This window comes from Mya arenaria, chromosome 10 (genome assembly GCF_026914265.1).
Source record: "Mya arenaria isolate MELC-2E11 chromosome 10, ASM2691426v1".
In the NCBI taxonomy this organism is placed as follows: domain Eukaryota; kingdom Metazoa; phylum Mollusca; class Bivalvia; order Myida; family Myidae; genus Mya; species Mya arenaria.
The window spans coordinates 13,287,675-13,307,655 of NC_069131.1; the positions used below are offsets into that span (position 1 = coordinate 13,287,675).

The 19,981-nt window shown below is 35.7% G+C and overlaps 1 protein-coding gene across 17 annotated transcripts in view; it reads right to left on the reverse strand.

Moving 5' to 3' along the window:
- Nucleotides 1–19,981, reverse strand: part of LOC128205520 (protein scribble homolog) — an 82,860-nt gene that overhangs the window by 46,018 nt on the left and 16,861 nt on the right. For 16 of the 17 annotated variants that reach the window (XM_052907233.1, XM_052907248.1, XM_052907236.1 and 13 more), the window contains exons 6-14: nucleotides 15,818–15,892; nucleotides 12,476–12,620; nucleotides 11,968–12,040; nucleotides 11,065–11,110; nucleotides 9,294–9,377; nucleotides 7,813–7,928; nucleotides 6,836–7,008; nucleotides 5,724–5,825; nucleotides 375–523 (exon numbers count right to left, since the gene is read on the reverse strand). In XM_052907233.1, coding sequence (XP_052763193.1) covers nucleotides 375–523; nucleotides 5,724–5,825; nucleotides 6,836–7,008; nucleotides 7,813–7,928; nucleotides 9,294–9,377; nucleotides 11,065–11,110; nucleotides 11,968–12,040; nucleotides 12,476–12,620; nucleotides 15,818–15,892 — 963 coding nt within the window. The remainder of the gene's footprint in view (nucleotides 1–374; nucleotides 524–5,723; nucleotides 5,826–6,835; nucleotides 7,009–7,812; nucleotides 7,929–9,293; nucleotides 9,378–11,064; nucleotides 11,111–11,967; nucleotides 12,041–12,475; nucleotides 12,621–15,817; nucleotides 15,893–19,981) is intronic. The other variant, XM_052907237.1, reaches the window with a different exon arrangement.

Consider the following 19,981-nt stretch of genomic DNA (forward strand, 5'->3'; position numbering starts at 1 on the left):
TACAAGTCATAGTTTGTAATAGCAGGCATTAACCACTTGATAATGGCAAGGACATTAATTTGAGTATAACTTACAGCAGAGTTATGAAACTTCAATGATAAGCTTTTTATTCTTACTAATTATAATAAAAATAAATGATGTCTTTTTTATTATCTTTAGGATATTTATCCTGATGTGAATTTCGGACACCAGTTTGCTTGATTCTGACTCTGACTATTTTGAGTAAGAACGATTGTCTAATTCCTTTTTATAAAAAATAAACTTGCACTTTATTTTTCTTTAAAAATTATATATTTCAAAACAAAAAGAATAAAAGCTGATCCTTTACAAAACATGAGTAGAATATTTCTTCCATAATCCAAAACCAATGTCACCTTGTCAAAGTCACTATCATCACTCTCCTCTTCATCATCGTTGGTCTCGGCAAACCTGATGACACTTTCCCGTACTTTCTCAGGCCTGTCATCCTTCCAGCTCAGTCGGCTGTCCTTATCAGTAGCTATAGAGCCCTGCAGCAGGTTCTCTGTAAATACAGGGGAGTTCACTCATAAAATCATTGTCGACAATGTGTTAAGTGATTTAACAGACCAAAGTATCCCAATTCTGAAAATCCTGGCCCCAATTTCTCGAAACTTCTAAACAGGCTTAAGTAGCTTATTTCAATTAGCCAAAATAATACTTAGATTAAATTTTGATAAATGAAAAATGGTTTAATGTAATTAACATATAGTCAATTCCTTTTGAAAGTTAAAAAACTCTTAAAGAAGTAAATATTATACAAATTATTTAAAAACAAAAATAGTGAGTTTAGCTTAATCCTGCTATCAGGGACTTAGGAAGTTTGGAGAAATTGGGGCCAGAAAATTATGTTTAAGCATGAAGGATTCAGGCCCAATGCAGGAATACCTTACACCATTGCTGAAATTGTTTCAAAAGTCATTTACATCCATTCGAAGGTACTTTTTACTATTTTTGATGCCAATACCCAGCCTTATCAGACTTAATTAACAAGTTGTAGGATAGTTGTAGGATAGTCTGAATTTGAATGCTTCCAATTCTGATTGCATTTGGTCATCCCTGTACAATGTACGATATTAAAATACTGTAGAAAAATTACTTTTGTAATAAGTAGGTCAGGCAGCTGGAAAAATACTCTAATTTTACTAAATTATGCCTACAGAATAGAGAAATGTGCATTGGTCAGTGTCCATGCAATACCTATACTATTTTTATCTGCTAACAATACAAACACTACAGTTCGATGAAAAAAACATTGTTCTTTTACATCTATGAACAGTTGTCATTTAGAACCTCTTATAAAGCTTCCTTTTTATCATAATTCTGATATCACTCCTCGCTCAAAAAACTGAAATCTCCATATTCCAGGAGTAAGAAAAAATCAATTGATTAAGGAAATCTTCTAAGTATTTAAGGGGATTCCTATGAATGAAGACCTTAATTAAACAAAATAAATTGATCTTTATTTCAAAGAACTAATGAGCATTTTCCCCAAAAGTACCAACTTAATGTGATCTGGCAAACTTGCATCCTGAATACACATAATAACACCTCCTGTCACACCATCGATAAGAGACACTTTCAGTAATGTTCATGTATGCAAAATAAGGCCATCTTCTACGTGATCAAATTTAATTTCATACTTTCTGGAAGTGTGAGAAACAATTTTTTTTTATAAATTGATAGAAAATGCAGTATTTTTAATAATCCAGTATTACTCGTGTGTTTCCATTTAATGTTAACCATAGAAAACACAGACAGCACAGTTTCAAATGCTTAAGAATATTGATTTTGTATGGAAATAAAAATTGTCATTTTTTTTTTATCATTTTAATAATAAGAAGCCATGTGAAACTACTTAAAATGATTCCAAAAACTTCCATTCATTGAAACCCTTTACCTATGCTTTAACTTATTTTATATATAAAGGAAACGCAACAACTCTATTCATGTAAGAAGGAAATGCATCAACTCTATTCATGTAAGAAGGAAATGCATCAACTCTATTCATGTCAGAAGGAAATGCATTAACTCTTATTCATGTGTAAAAAGGAAATGCATCAACTCTATTCATGTAAAAAGGAAATGCATTAACTCTATACATGTAAGAAGGAAATGCATTAACTCTATTCATGTAAGAAGGAAATGCATTAACTCTATACATGTAAGAAGGAAATGCATTAACTCTTTACATGTAAGAAGGAAATGCATTAACTCTATTCATGTAAGAAGGAAATGCATCAACTCTATACATGTAAGAAGGAAATGCATCAACTCTATTCATGTAAGAAGGAAATGCATCAACTCTATTCATGTAAAAAGGAAATGCATCAACTCTATTCATGTAAAAAGGAAATGCATCAACTCTATTCATGTAAGAAGGAAATGCATTAACTCTATACATGTAAGAAGGAAATGCATTAACTCTATACATGTAAGAAGGAAATGCATTAACTCTATACATGTAAGAAGGAAATGCATTAACTCTATTCATGTAAAAAGGAAATGCATTAACTCTATACATGTAAGAAGGAAATGCATCAACTCTATACATGTAAGAAGGAAATGCATCAACTCTATACATGTAAGAAGGAAATGCATCAACTCTATACATGTAAGAAGGAAATGCATTAACACTATTCATGTGTAAAAACGAAATGCTTAAACTCATTTTCATGTATAAAGGAAAAAGCGTTAAAGGCATAAGGAAAACAGGAAAAAGCAACAGTCAACAGTTGGACTGTTATATTGCCGGTCAAAATAACATACAAACAAAAGATGTGAAGAAATGTTCTTGCCAATAAAAACCTAAAATTCATACAGAAACACAGATATATTTAGAAGCTGAAAAATAATGATGCTTAATGGATTTGTAACCCTTAAACATTTGTAACTAAAAAACATGGAGACAAATCCATACATTTAATGCTTTAGAAAACCATATCCATGATTCTATGATAAACGAGGGGTGTTCAGAGTTTTGTGACTGTGTTTTATGTTGACAGGCCGCATTATCACAAAAATACTTAAGTCAAATCTCAGTCTCAATCTCCACTCATCTTATCATTTCTCAAGTACACTTTAAAAAGAAGTGACTTTTTCCTCTAGCACTATCTTTCAATGAAATGTTGACAAATGTTTTCCATCAACATACTTGACGTGAAAAAAACATATTAAAAATAGTAACAACATTCAAAATTTTAAAACATACTAATATGCTTTTATGTGGTGTGTGAGAACCACTTACTTGATTGTCTCTTATTATTATTACGGTAGTTTGTATAAAGACTCAGTCTCAAAACTTCCCTAGCAACCCTCGTATATGTACATGTATGTTATATGCAGGAATAAGTGAAACATATGGGATTTATGAATGACATTAACAAAATGCAAATATGCAAAGTGATACAATGTTAAGACTGCACTAAAAAATATCTGGTAAACTAAACAAATTAAAACTCCTTTACGTAAAACTAATGCTATTAGTAAATTTTTCAGGTTTTATTTGTTGAAAGTCCACCATGCCTTATGTGGAGTCATTAGATCTGCAGTAATCTGCAAATCCTTGGACAAATCACTTGCCTTAAAGCCTAGTCTATGGACTGACCTTTGACCTATTCCCCGCAAATTTAAAAGGGGACATCTACTGACCATTACTAATGTGCATACCATGTTTGTGGACATCACAACAAATTTGTTCAAAAGAAATTGATAAGAAATAAAAAGTGACGCTGCAGACGAGGACAATGCCTGACAAAAAAATCCCTATTTGCCTACTAGGCTTCGCAGGCAACACAATAATGATAACATACAATTTGTCCATGAAACACTAAGCCTAGTCTATTCACTCAGACTACAAATTACTCTTACAAACAAGATACAAATAAATGAATTCTATCTGCCATTTAGTTGTTATCGATGTAATGCTTTTACGACATACAGGAATAATACCATATACTTGATTTATAATGTTTCCTGAACTAGACAAATATCCTCACCATGATAAAGATCTACCTTGCTTTCCTCTAATTAACTGACTCGACAGAATCCAGTCAGTAAAACACAACTCATTAGCAGTTCAGAATTGTTAAGATGTTTTATTTGCTATAGGTTGTAGGAAAATTTCTAAACATGGCTGCATGCCATAAATAACATCTCATGTCTCGATAATGCTATAATTATGTCTGCAAGTATCGGGTACACTTGTTCCTCTCTCCCACGCAACAAAAGACAAGGACAATCAGTTCCACACAACAACAGACAAGGGACATAACTCTTTTGCAACAACTGACAAGGGACATCACTCTTTTGCAACAACAGACAAGGGACATCACTCTTTTGCAACAACAGACAAGGGACAGCACTCTTTTGCAACAACAGACAAGGGACATCACTCTTTTGCAACAACAGACAAGGGACAGCACTCTTTTGCAACAACAGACAAGGGACAGCACTCTTTTGCAACAACAGACAAGGGACATCACTCTTTTGCAACAACAGACAAGGGACATCACTCTTTTGCAACAACAGACAAGGGACAGCACTCTTTTGCAACAACAGACAAGGGACATCACTCTTTTGCAACAACAGACAAGGGACAGCACTCTTTTGCAACAACAGACAAGGGACATCACTCTTTTGCAACAACAGACAAGGGACAGCATTCTTTTGCAACAACAGACAAGGGACATCACTCTTTTGCAACAACAGACAAGGGACATCACTCTTTTGCAACAACAGACAAGGGACATCACTCTTTTGCAACAACAGACAAGGGACATCACTCTTTTGCAACAACAGACAAGGGACAGCACTCTTTTGCAACAACAGACAAGGGACATCACTCTTTTGCAACAACAGACAAGGGACATCACTCTATTGCAACAACAGACAAGGGACATCACTCTTTTGCAACAACAGACAAGGCACATCACTCTATTGCAACAACAGACAAGGCACATCACTCTATTGCAACAATGGACAAGGGACAGCACTCTTTTGCAACAACAGACAAGGCACATCGCTCTATTGCAACAACAGACAAGGGACATCACTCTATTGCAACAACAGACAAGGGACAGCACTCTTTTGCAACAACAGACAAGGGACATCACTCTATTGCAACAATGGACAAGGAACATCACAACAATACATATAGAATATTAATGTAAAACTAGAAGCAATAGTTCTCTTTGGTGAAAACTGTTTCCTTATAACAGAGAATAAATAACTTATTTATTACTCTGACATTAGCATGATGTATGGTGAATTTAAAAGCCTTTTAAAATATTGGCAAAACAATTTCAAAATTTCATTATGTTGGCTCAGCTTAAACTATTGCTCCTAGTCTGGAAGTCTTATCTTTCAAACATATACATTTATCATACATGTGCATAAATGCGTTACCATCAATATCAATGAAACAGTTCGAATGTTAAAACTTCTGATTTCCGATTACATAGTTGATTGTAATATAGGGTTCATAACTTTAGAACACTATCAACGCAAGAATTACATGTAGCATTTGAACTGTTTCACCGTAAACTCCCCAGTATTTAGAGCTACATGTCCAACTGTGGTCTAGCATCCTTCAATCAAAGACTACAAAATTATAACTCATGAATATTAATCCTCATATATGGGCTAAATGCAGTGTTATCAGAACAGGGCTACATAAAACCAGTCGGGGCCATTCCACCACATACCCGCTGGCCCTTTTCCCAAAATAAGGGCCCCTCTTGCCCCAAATCGAGCCCTGTTGGCAAGCTCCATCCGCACAATAGGGTCCATTGTATCCACCTCATCAACTGTCAGAATTTTGGGGTTGGAGAGTTAAACATTACACCAATTTCTTATTTACAAGGTGTTTACACTAATGACAAGATATAAAGCACTGACCCCCTTTCTCGAAACATCTTAAGTCACTTATAACAGGATTAAGATGAGCTCATTCTTTTTGTTTTGGTATAGTTTGTGTTATATTTACATCCTTTAGAATTTTTGGACTATTTTAGGTCTAAAATCTTTTTAATAGTCAAGATCAACTAATTTTGTTATAGTAAAACTAACATTAAGTGAGAAATTTGGCTTAATGAAATAAGCTACTTATCCTGTTACGCTTCAGAACTTTCGAAAAATTGGGCTGGGGTTTCTGATTAACAACCATACAAATAACAATTTGGCCTTTTCATAATACATTTTGTAAATTAATATGACTACAGCAAGAGACTGCATTTTTGTTCTCATTTGTGACTGCACTTGTTGAAAAAAATGCATCTTAACATAATCCTACCAACTTTTCATGCTTCTTAACAAAGCTGATATCTTGGAGACATACACTAGAACAAGAGTTATAGAATTTTGAAAAACTCCCTGCCTATATTTAAATTATTTATCCCCACATCCCTCCCCACCCCAGTAAAACATATACACACAATCAACTACAGAATACTCCCCTCCCTTATACCCATACCCCATTATTAACACACCATCTGGTCTGCCCTGATCCCCACCTCCACCCTCACACACCATCTCCTACAGTGATACCCGCCCATGCTCTCAGTGTAAAAGGCCTGTTGTGGCAGGAGGTACAAGTGAGGACCTTCCAGCCCATCCCACCCCATAATATGCACGCCCCCACCCCATCACACACACAAATGCCATGTTCTACAGTGTTACCCACCCATGCTCTCGGTGTGGAAGGCCTGTAGAGGCAGAAGGAAGCAGGTGAGGACCTTCTGGCCCATCCCACCCCCCTAATATGCCCGCCCCACCCAATCATATACACACAAACTCCATGTCCTACAGTGTTACCCACCCATGCTCTCGGTGTGGAAGGCCTGTTGTGGCAGAAGGAAGCAGGTGAGGACCTTCTGGCCCGTCCGCTCATCAAAGTCTGTCTGGAACTTCAACATGGGCTGGGCCTGGTTCTCTGATAACCACAGGGCACGCAGATTCAGGTTGGTGACAGTGATAGGAAGGTACTCCAGTCTGGAATGGTAGGTTACATTATACTAATTTGTTATAGTTTAGCGCAAACTAAAAATGGCTGCACATGGTTCTCAGATACTTACAGGACATGTAGATTAATTTAGAGAACAAACTGATTTGTTTTAAAGTATTCGAAAAGTGTCATTTTTGTCAAGAAGCTATTTAATTATACTAGTTCAGTTACATTATGACTTTTAAATGCATTTGTCTTGTTTAAGCTGATCGAAATGCCATTTCCTGGTTTTGACCATTTTTGCCTGCTTTGGGAAGTGAAGGTAAGGAATTCCAATAGCTTAGCCCAGAACTATAGATATTCTGTACAAGTGTATTGTAAGCCCTTGTGTAAATATTCATGTGTAAGGTACACCTTAGCTTCACTCAATAAAATGTTATGGCGATTGTTAAAATGTAATGACACATTAAAGTGCAAACACAAATGTATATTTTACATACACAATAGGCTTGATCCTAAAAGCAGAGCTTAACTGATTAAAAACACTGCATAGTGCTTCCTTCCTTTGTATTAAACACAATGCTTGACAAGGGAAATCACTGCATAGAAATTGAAGTGATTCTATACCATATCTTTGATTAGGTCAAAACAGTTGTACCCACAATGGTCGTAAAATCATCTTTGTAATGGCATGCACTGACAACAATTTTAGTATCATGTTTGATTTTATATAGAAAATGACACACATTATTTTATTCCAAACTTTAACCCTAATCTGTAACTCTGCTAGTCCGAATACTACAACATACATTCGAGATAAAGCTGGATTACCCAGAGACCAGACTAGTTACCTGTTTCCGGAGACATCAAGGACATGTAACTCTTTCAGGTAGCCAAGTTCCTGTGGCAGACGGAGGAGGAGGTTGTCCCGCATTGACAGGATGTCGAGTTTCTTACATCGACCAATCTGGGGAAAATAATAACAATGCAATGACATTTTCTAGTTTTAAGCATACAGCATCACTTCGAATATATTGCATTGCCTTATAGCTGGATTAAAAGGTCATATAACAATTATTCTTATTCTTATTTCATGTCATGCGAACATAATGTTTGTAACAATGATAAAACATCTACAAAAGTTAAAATTAGCTATATTGTTTATAATTATTTAAAAATGTGACAGTAGATGCTAGTGATGAAACGATAATTGAGTACAATCGATAAATCGTCGCTGACAATGCTTTGTCGGCGACAATCAATAGTGGTTGTCCAAAATCGATGTCCCTAATGTTACTTCCAGTAACTCAATTTTTTTGTTGTGGTAAAAGTTCAGTAAATGTCAATATTTGTTTCCGGTAAATTCTCCTTAAAGTCATTTTAACATGGAAGGTCACTCTCTTAAACAAATGTGGTGAATGTAAACACTTTTGCTTAAAAACTTACAAACTCTCCCAAAATCACAAATTGTTTTTATTTGTTTATATATTTCATAAAACCTTCTTCAAATGCTTGGTCCGATTTGATTTGATTATCGATAGCAAATGGAGTCCGATTTTCAAACACTAGTAGATGCTTTACTTTGGCGAACAGCGATAGTAAAGCCATTGTAAATGGAATCAGTTTAGACTTGGGTTAACTAAATTTCAGTTGAAATGAGTAACCGACAGTTGCAGTTTGGTCTTTGTTCACCAAGGTAAATAATATAGCTCAATTTTAACAACTTCAAATAGAAAATTGTTGCCAACATTAAATCTGCTAACAGGCTAAAGTTTAGTCAGCTTTAAACATTTCACTTATTAAAGTGCAATGTCACACTTAAGACCCTTCATTTCAATTTTAGTTATAACAAGAGATGATTGTCAAACATTATGCCCCCCCTCCCCTGAGCCCCATGTTGTCAAGAATATTTGTGCAATTGAATGAAATTTGCATGGACTGAAATGACAGCCGATTTGTCATTGGATGCCTTTGGGGCAGTTTTAAGATTATGACCAATGAAAGTGTGAGGATAGTAGGTACTTTTTAATCATTTTCAGATGATAGCTGATATTTGCAGATAAACATGTATCCTCTTAGGAGCAAGGAATATGTAAATATGAAGAAATTTTAATAACTATGAGTTGTGACCTTGACCTTTGACATTAAGACCTTAGGGTTTGAGGGCCATGGGTGCAGGCATTGTCAAGTTATCACAGACAATATTTTTGCGTTCAAGGTCACTGTGACCTTCAAAGGTGTGCAATATTACTAAGTTAGCATTGCACTATGAACAGTTGTACACCACATTAAATATTTAGTTAATATGGAGTATACTGAATGGTTAACATACATCTGTGGGAATCTCTGTGAGCCGGTTTCTATCCACATTGAAGTTGGTTAATTTCCGCAGCTCCCCGATTGTGTGGGGCAGCTCCTGAAGGGAAACAAAGCATACACATGTAACAAGCTATCAATGTAAGGGCAACAGTTACCAACATCATAACAAACATTCACAGATACCCAAGCAGAACATTCTCAAATACCCTAGCAGAACATTCTCAAATACCCAAGCAGAACATTCTCAGATACCCAAGCAGAACATTCTCAGATACCCAAGCAGAACATTCTCAAATACCCAAGCAGAACATTCTCAGATACCCAAGCAGAACATTCTCAGATACCCAAGCAGAACATTCTCAGATACCCAAGCAGAACATTCTTAGATACCCAAGCAGATCTTTATAAAAGTTCTCAGATACTCAAGCAGATCTTTATAAAAGTTCTTAGATACCCAAGCAGATCATTATAAATGTTCTTAGATACCCAAACAGATCATTATAAACATTCTTAGATACACAAGCAGATCATTATAAATGTTCTTAGAAACCCAAGCAGATCATTATAAATGTTCTTAGAAACCCAAGCAGATCATTATAAACGTTCTTAGAAACCCAAGCAGATCATTATAAACGTTCTTAGATACCTAAGCAGATCTTTATAAAAGTTCTTAGATACCCAAGCAGATCATTATAAATGTTCTTAGATACCCAAGCAGATCATTATAAACGTTCTTAGATACCCAAGCAGATCATTATTTACGTTCTTAGATACCCAAGCAGATCATTATAAACGTTCTTAGATACCCAAGCAGATCATTATTTACGTTCTTAGATACCCAAGCAGATCATTATTTACGTTCTTAGATACCCAAGCAGATCATTATAAACGTTCTTAGATACCCAAGCAGATCATTATAAACGTTCTTAAATACCCAAGCAGATCATTATTTACGTTCTTAGATACCCAAGCAGATCATTATAAACATTCTTAGATACCCAAGCAGATCATTATAAACGTTCTTAGATACCCAAGCAGATCATTATAAATGTTCTTAGAAACCAAGCAGATCATTATAAAAGCTCTTAGATACCCAAGCAGATCATTATAAACGTTCTTAGATACCCAAGCAGATCATTATTTACGTTCTTAGATACCCAAGCAGATCATTATAAACGTTCTTAGAAATCCAAGCAGATCATTATAAATGTTCTTAGATACCCAAGCAGATCATTATAAATGTTCTTAGAAACCCAAGCAGATCATTATAAACATTCTTAGATACCCAAGCAGATCATTATTTACGTTCTTATACAGAATATTACATTTTACAAAGTCAATGAAGAAATCCTCATTATGCACTGCCAGAGACAGTATAATCAATAGCATTTTACAAATCTAGGCTTTATGGTTCTTCTTATTTAATGGTAATTGTTTTCATCTCTAACTCCATTATAATTCAATACATCAGCATAATAAGTTTATCCACTTATCCAGCCTGACATTCAAACTTAATCATTGGGCTTTTTAATGAAATCAAAATACTTCAAAATGTATTGCTTGTTATTTAACAGGAAGCATTCAATGCAAAATTCCTAATTTCTGAAAATGTCAAAATCGAAACTTTCTCTAGTTAATATCCTGCAAAAAGTAAACTCTTATAAAACCAATATATTCCCTGAAATGATGATTACATCAAAATTCTGACATTTAATACAGTGCAAAATGTATTATATAACCGCAAATTTTAATAGATTATAACACACATAAATACCAATACGTACAGAGAGTAGGTTTTCTGTTAAGATGAGCTCTTCTAGGCTTTCACAGCTGAAAGAGATAAATTTGGAACAAATGTAACAAGATACCGGACAGTTTTCATTTCCTACATATCACATTAATTTTAGATATATATATTTTTTTTACCAATTATGCAATCAATATTAGATTTTGGATGAACAAACCCGAATTCCGACACTAGTTCTTGGCATCAACCAGCTATATAAAATTTAGAAATTGTGCAAGCCCGGCAAGCTTTTATCAGGGCAGGGCTTGTGGGCTGTGCTAATTTCGACCACTGATTAAGGGCATAATTCCACTCCCATTTCCATAGCCAAAAAGTTCACCATCAAATGAAAATATTAAAGATGATATTTTCAAAAAAAATATATAGCTGAAAAATAATTTCAGCAGCTAACTGAACATCCTTTTTCACTCCTACGCACAGGGTACAGAAGGTAGAAAATTCAGCTCTCTATATGCTTATCAAATAATGCTCAATATGAGCCAATTTCTGACCACTGTTTTTTTTAAAAAGAAGCCTTCAAACCATCTTTTACATTCTATGTCCATTCTTACATCATTTTTGTATAGAAAAAAAATGAAAATTGCCATATATAGTAAAATTGACCCAAAGCCGTGTTGTCATCTTTCAAATTCCTAAGCATTGTACAGGACTGATTGGGCCTTTTTTTAGCAGTCATTTTAAAATACTATTTAAAAGGCAGTTGCTGATATATATATATATATATATATATATATATATACAGAAGCTGTTATAAGACCGCAAAGCAAGCTGATCATGTTTACTTCATTCCTTGACTAAGAAAATGCGTTTCCTATGGTGATTGGTACAACATTAAGTATTCAAGTGGACAGCTGGTAACTGCACCGTTGAGTGTACTTACTATCCTATTTGTGGAGTGAGCTCGATCAACTGATTACAGTCCACCTTCAGGATGCCAAGTTTCTTCAACTGACCTGAAATCAAGACCATGTGAATCAATAAAGATCAAGACAATTGTCAAGAAAATATCAGTGATTCAATGACGATGTTTTGTCATGATCTTTTTAACCAAAAAAAAAATCACTCATGGTATGACGCTTAATTTGGTTGTCTGAGACTACCAGATTTTTGGTTGAATAGTATTTTTTTTAAACCTACACGGAAAAGTATTTTTGCTTTATGTAGTGAACACCAGAAGGAAATATTTCACTCATGACTACAACACTCATGAAATATACCTTTTGGTGCTCACGCAGTGAAATATATTGCAAATTTACTCTTAAACAATCAATCATCTTCTATATGCTATATAACATTACAAACTATTTATCAACACATTTGATTGATTGATTAATAACACTGTCTGTTTATGGGAGATACTGAATAAAACATGAGGCCCCAAATGTTACCTATGCCCTCTGGGAGCCTCTCCAGCTTGTTCTGGGAGAGACACAAGTCCGTGAGGTTGGACAGGCCAGCTATCTCCTCCGGCAGATACTCGAGTTCGTTCTCGGACACATCAAGCTGTGTAAGCTTCTTCAGGTTACCGAGCTCCTGGAGACACAGATAATAAACACAATGGGTGGATTGTTCTGAAGTTTGTTAAAGTTTACAACGCGATAAATGACATCATTGTTAACTTTTAAACATGATTTTTTTTATGTGATCACATACATGCTTACATAATTAAATAGAAACAAGTACAGCTGAAACAGCTGTCTGTAATTTTGATAGAATTACTTCAGATCACAAGAGTAAACATTAGACTTCCAGAGCTGTACCATTTTGAAAGTTAACAACAATGACGTAATTAATGTTGTTAACTTTAACAATCAGCTGACGTTAGTGTATTGTACACAAATATTGTACTCCATGGTAGATGGATTCTTGCAATGATTTGGCACGCAACTTTCGGCAAATATTTAATCACCTGACTGAAGAGGCTCAATCCAACAAATAATGCTATTTTCAAACTTTTAATGTACTAAGTGCTTCCTAATGATCACTCTCCCAATTTTCGTATTGTCAATCTATTATAACAGCTGATGTGTAGAGTGTTATCTGGTGGCTGCTTTTTATAATCTTGTCATTTGTGATCATTGAATAAAGCATTCTCATTCTGGGAAATAGAGCACGGCTGTACATTGTGCATCCTTATTCTTGTGTCAGGGGCTTTAGGCCTTTATCACCAAAAACCAGTGTCTTGTTATAGAGTATATTCTTGGAGCACTTGAGAGCTAACAGCTTAAGAACCCCCACCCCGACCGACCCAATCCCCCCATGAAGTACAGATATATATACAAATGTGCTCTAGTTAACAGATATATAGTAAACATTATTTTTCAGAATACTATTGGCACTCTTCTTGTTTGCAACCTGGTAGTGCGCCAGGATAACATCATATTAACCCAATATCTTTAGAAAAAAGAAGTTACCAATGCAGCGCCATAGTTTAAATGTAACCTTCAGAGTTTCATCAGTGCATAAGATCATGAATAGCTACAATTTCTAATATTTGCATAGCAATCACGTCATCTGTTTTCTTGCAGACTTATTGCAATAAAACCCCGCCACAGCAATACAAACATTAAACCCACAATCTGTGGGCTTTGTCAAGCTGAAATGACAAACCTCTCTTGAGCATGTTTCAATAATTTACAGGAAATTACTCGTTATCCAAGAGAGAAAGAATTATGGAGTGGAACTTGTCATTGCAATGTCACAATTTTCTCCCATACTCATTTTTTGGGCCATTAGAACGTTTTATTTTCTGTTTAAACAGTACGTTCGTGATTAAAACATTCATTTCCTAACCAAAGCAGTTTCATACACGTTGCTTTTACAGCAGGTTTAGTGGGATAGACGCAGAAAAAAAATCTTAGCATCTTTTGCCCTTAAAAGTGCTGTTGCACTATAACAGTATCACACCTAACTAAGAGTTAGTGAATATTTCAGGTTTTCTAAATTATTAGGTCAACAAGCAGGCACAGACAAACTGGACTAATTGTTTAGAAGACCAAATATAAATGCTTTCTTAGTGTTTAGTGTGAAATGCCACACATACCGTATTTGCCCACCTTTAAGGCGATCTGCTTATAAGACAACCCCTTACTTTGCCCTTGAAATCTTGTGTTTTTGTCTTACTCGTATATTAGACTGGGTAAATTTTTAAAGCAAATCAAGCACTTTAAATTCTCCAAGTCTGTGATAATGTTCAAGCTTAGCTGTCAATTATCAACTAAATTTGTTGATTTGCTTGAAGAAAATCACTGATTTTTGTCAACTTTGAGCTCTCTAAATTATGTCGAGGTAAATAAATAATAAGAACAAGGTAACGCGGTTAAGGTGGCAGGATTTGTTTTGCAATTACTTATTTTTGTACACCCAAAGGCCCCTTCATATTTGTAGTGAATTCAAACATTTCGGCCACAATTTGAAGGTTCTCAACAACTATGATTATAATTTTTCTCATCATATGGTAATTTCTAACCAACCTAGACGAAAACATGGTTATAAAATGGGATCATAAGGTTTTCGACTGACAGATTTATATACAATACATTGCCATCCGCCTCACAAAGTGTACCATTTGATCTGCAGCTGACACATATCAATACATGTGTAAATAAGTTCAACTTTCACAGGTGTTTGTTTGGATTGCAGTTGATGGGACTTACATTTGGCAAAATAAAGAACCATCGATAATTGCGGATAAATTAATGTAATGATTAATGAAATGTGTTTTGAAACCTGCCATTTAGCCTGCATGATATACGCAAAGCCTAATCGTAAGATAAAAAGAAGTTTTATTTCCAACATAGAAAAAATAACCTGATGACCAATATTCTAAATATTTACAAATTAGTCAGCAAAATGTGTCTCCTGTGATCATGCGACAAAGTGTTTGGACCGATAACAAGCATTTGCCAATCTGCTTATAAAGAAGACATCAAGTGTTCATCAAAGCGAAACAAAGCAGATGGTCGCCTTAATCCGATGGTCGTGTTATTGTCACTTTTATTGGGATGTCAACAACAGACAATAAATAGGTCAGTCAAATACCGCATGATGAAGAATCCTTATTCTGACTTGATTATTTCTTAATTTCTTATAGCCTCACAAGACGACCCTACTTTCAGGTTTAATTTCGGGACTCAATTTCCTCATTTGATGCCTTTAAATAAGTGAAAATACACAATTGATGACTATTTTAATACTAAATAGAAATTTAGCAGATGTTTTTGGTTCAAAATGGAAATTTGACATTTGAAATCTGCTCAATGAATTTTTGGTTGTCAGAGCTCTTTTAAATGATTAAATGAGAATTATATAATGTTCAGTGATCCAATTGCATACATGCCATATTTCTGGGAGGCTTCCCAGGGGATTTTGGTCTGAATTCCAGGGGATTTTGATATTACACCAGGGGATTTTTACGCGGGGAAAACTTGAGCAATATCTGCATTTATAATATAATAATTAATACAGAAATACACTCAAATTACAATAATTTTTGGACTTAGTCATCATGGTCCTTCATGGAATTTCACACTCATAATATAATTGATGCTTTCCACTGTCAACCTTAAGCAATTTTTTTTAATTCCAGGGGATATGGATCCCCCGGCGGGGGACCAGGGGATGGGTTGAAATTCCGGGGGATTTTTCCCCCCGCCGGGGGATATGGCATGTATGAATTGGAGGAGGCAACAGCCAGAACACTAGTGAATGATGCTGAATGTATAACTTACAGGAGGTAGTTGTTGAAGGTCATTACAGTCCAGCCAGAGTTCTTGAAGACTTGGTAGAGAGCCCACACACTCGGCCTGCAATTTATACAATATCGTTAATATACGCTTCTTCATGCTCAAAGGCCTGGTTTTGGGGATGTCTGGCTGATAAATCCTAAGCTTTGCATCCCCTGTTTATTGCCCTGATGTCAGAGCATGGTACCATGCAAACTTCCTGAGTATTGTTCTTTGGCTTTTTGGCTTTTAGACTATCTTCAGAGGAAAAGGGCTGCAACGGTTATGGGGGAGGGTACAAGGCCTTTAGGACATGTTATAGATCAACATGAGAAAATATCCTAAAGTGTAACCAGGTATTTGATATAATATAGCAGCACTAATACTGTCTAACAATCGAGATCATGCCTTAGAGCATCAGCTTGTGTAGCGAGGGGGTCATGTGTTCAACCCCCACTAGACACACAAAACGATTTGTATCTAGTCCATTACTCAATTAACAATGTTACAATTGATTCTAATCCTTCTTATAAACAAATTTAACAAGAGAGAGTTGTGCCCTGACTGGAAAATGAGCCCAGAACCTCTTTCTAAGCAAACCAAACTAGAGCTGTCACAAGAGTGACGAATACCCCCAAATGCCGCCTGGACACAGGAATGGCAAACCATTCCTTTGAAAAGAGGCCATAACTCCAAGGTTACTGCACACTGCATCTTCTTTTATCATGCATGTATTGTTTGTCCGGAAACCGTTTTTCTATTTTCGTAACAGTGCACAAAACCTTTACTCCACTGGCCCCATTTTCAATCACAAGCATTGTCTTCACAGAGGCTGCCTATACAGCAAGTTTCATCACAATATCTCATGCCAAATTAAAGTTATGAAGCAGAAACCATTTTTCTATTTTTAGTAACAGTGACCATGACCTTGGCCCCACCAGCCCCAATATCGAACTTGACCTGTATCTTCTGATGTTACACCTGTGTACCAAAAAATGTTCAAATCTGTCAAGCCTTTCATGAGTTATGGTCCGGAAACCATTTATCTATTTTTAGTAACAGTGACCTTGACCCCACCAGCCCCAATATCGAACTTGATCTGTATCTTCTGATGTTACACCTGTGTACCAAAAATTGTTCAAATCCGTTTACCCTTTCATGAGTTTTCGTCCGGAAACTGTTTTTCTTTTTTAGTAACAGTGACCTTGACCTTGGCCCCACCAGCCCCAAAATCGAACTTGACCTGTATCTTCTGATGTTACACCTGTGTACCAAAAAAATTTCAAATCTGTCAAGCCTTTCTTGAGTTATCGTCCGGAAACCGTTTTTCTATTTTTAGTAACAGTGACCTTGACCTTGGCCCCACCAGCCCCAATATCGAACTTGACCTGTATCTTCTGATGTTACACCTGTGTACCAAAATTTTTTCAAATCTGTCAAGCCTTTCATGAGTTGCCGTCCGGAAACCGTTTTTCTATTTTTAGTAACAGTGACCTTGACCTTGACCCCACCAGCCCCAATATCAAACTTGACCTGTATCTTCTGATGTTACACCTGTGTACCAAAAAATTTTCAAATCTGTCAAGCCTTTCATGAGTTATCGTCCGGAAACCGTTTTTCTATTTTTAGCAACAGTGACCTTGACCATGGCCCCACCAGCCCCAATATCGAACTTGACCTGTATCTTCTGATGTTAAACCTGTGTACCAAATCTGTCTAGCCTTTCATGAGTTATCGTCCGGAAACCATGAAAACCGACAGACCGACCGACCGACCGACCGACCGACCGACAAGCTCACTCCTATATACCCCCTCAAACTTCGTTTGTGTTGGTATAATAAGTTTGCTTCTGAGGGAGGGCAGCCCCTGACAGTTGACATAACAAGAGCCGTCAGAAGACAGCGCGCTCGACTACGCCGCTTTGACTTACAATACAATAACAATGTAATAATACCAAGTTTGGTCTCTTTATGTCAAACCTAACTAAAATTATTTGATACATAAGGTGACTTTGATGCTGCCCTCCCACCAGCCCGCCCAAACAATGACGCAAGCCATTCAAATAACTTGATTTCCCATTATGAAAATGTGGTTAAGAATATACAAATATGCCTTTCAAAGGAAATTAAAAAAAAATCAAAACAAAAAAAAAAAAAAAATATCAAATAACTTGATTTCCCATTATGAAAATGTGGTTAAGAATATACAAATATGCCTTTCAAAGGAAATAAAAAAATAAAAAAATCAAGGGCCATAACTTGTATTTAGGCTTAAAAAGGAGTTATGTTTCTTGTTGTAGGATGGTCGTAAATAATTTTGAATTTTATTAAATGCATTTAATGAACGGTATAGAAGTTTTTTTTATTAAAATCCCAACTTGCCATTAACTTGCCTAAAACTTTAACCTAAGTCAATCAGGGGCCATAACTTGTATTAAGGATATGGAGTTATGTAATCTCATTGGGTGATGGTCCTGAACAATTGTGTGAAGTATTAAGTCAATTGAATGAAGGGTATAGAAGTTATTAAACAATATCCCAACCTGCCCTAAAACTTTAACCTAAGTTCCATAGTCAATCAGGGGCCATAATTTGTATAAAAGATAATATGGAGTAATCTAACCTCATTATGTGATAGCTCTGAACATCTGTGTGAAGTATTAAGTCAATTGAATGAATGGTATTGGACTTATAAGTGAAAATCCCAACTTGCCCTAAAACTTTAACCGGACGCCGACGCCAACGCTGGGGCGAGTAGTATAGCCCACCTATTCTTCGAATAGTCGAGCTAAAAATTCTTTGGTTTGTCTAGCATGGTTCTTTAAACCATTATAATAATATTACAGAGGCAACATAACATGAGCATAAAGAAGTTATAATCCTTTTAAAAGCATAAACCAAAAAACTCGTGAACTCTGGGTTGTCAATAAATTTCTGTTGAACTCTCTCAAATAGTTAAGTAACTGACCCGCTCAGACTTAATGTTCACTTATTTTTTCATGTTTGAACAGGTCAAATAGCCATTTGAACTGGCCCAATTGTCATTTGAACCCTTCTTTTGGCAGGCAGCCTGATCTTATTGAGAACACTGTGAACTTTTAGCTAAATCAAAGTGTATCCCATAAAGAATATGGTTGTGGAAAATATTATCATACAAAATTGACCGGGAACTATTGGCACTTCTGTTAAAAAGCATTAGCATGATTGTCTTGAGAGGATAAGATCCCAGAGAGACGGAGAGCCAGAGTATCACACAAGTCCTGGAGCATATGCATTGCTTCAACAGGACGACAAATTCAATTTTCAACAAGACTCAGGGCTCTTTATTTGATCTGGTGGATTCATTTTGGTTTGAAGTAATGCAGAGATGGGAAATATTTGATAGAGCATTTTTGAGAAGTGCCTGCAAGACTGCAGTAACTGCCTGAATTTACAGAAGGACTAACTGTAGTCTGGCAGGCACCCCTTGGTTTCATGGTCAATTTTGAAAGTATCCTTTTAAAATCAATAATATTCAATGTTACAAGGACTGACAGCAAATTTGGAACAGTTAAAACAGACCTATATATTGGTATGAATAAAAGGCTAAAAGCTCATACAATCGTATGAATAATTTCATTTTAATACAAAAGCATACAAGAATATAATATCATTTAATGTCAATCGTCTATCACAACAAACTTTCTATTTATGTTTAACGAAAGAAAAAAAAACTAACAAAATGTAGATATAGTGATATAGATCAAACACATTAAGCAAAGATATCTCACTAATAATTCTTTTCATGGAAACAAGCATCACCTAACTGTTACCACAAATGATGATAGACAAGCATTAATTACAACTTAAGACCACCATTAATGAAAAGGCGTTAAGTGCATGGCCAAATTTGATAGTGGAGAATGTCTTTCAAGCGATGTCTCTAGACATAAGTACACTTGTCCTTAAAAGACATACATGCCCTAAAACACGTACAGTGTGGACAGTACTTGTCCTTAAAGACGTACATGCTCTAATACACGTACAGTGTGGACAGTACTTGTCCTTAAAGACGTACATGACCTTATACATGTACAGTGAGGACAGTACTCGTCCTTAAAGACGTACATGCCCTAATACATGTGCAGTGTGGACAGTACTCGTCCTTAAAGACGTACATGCCCTAATACAT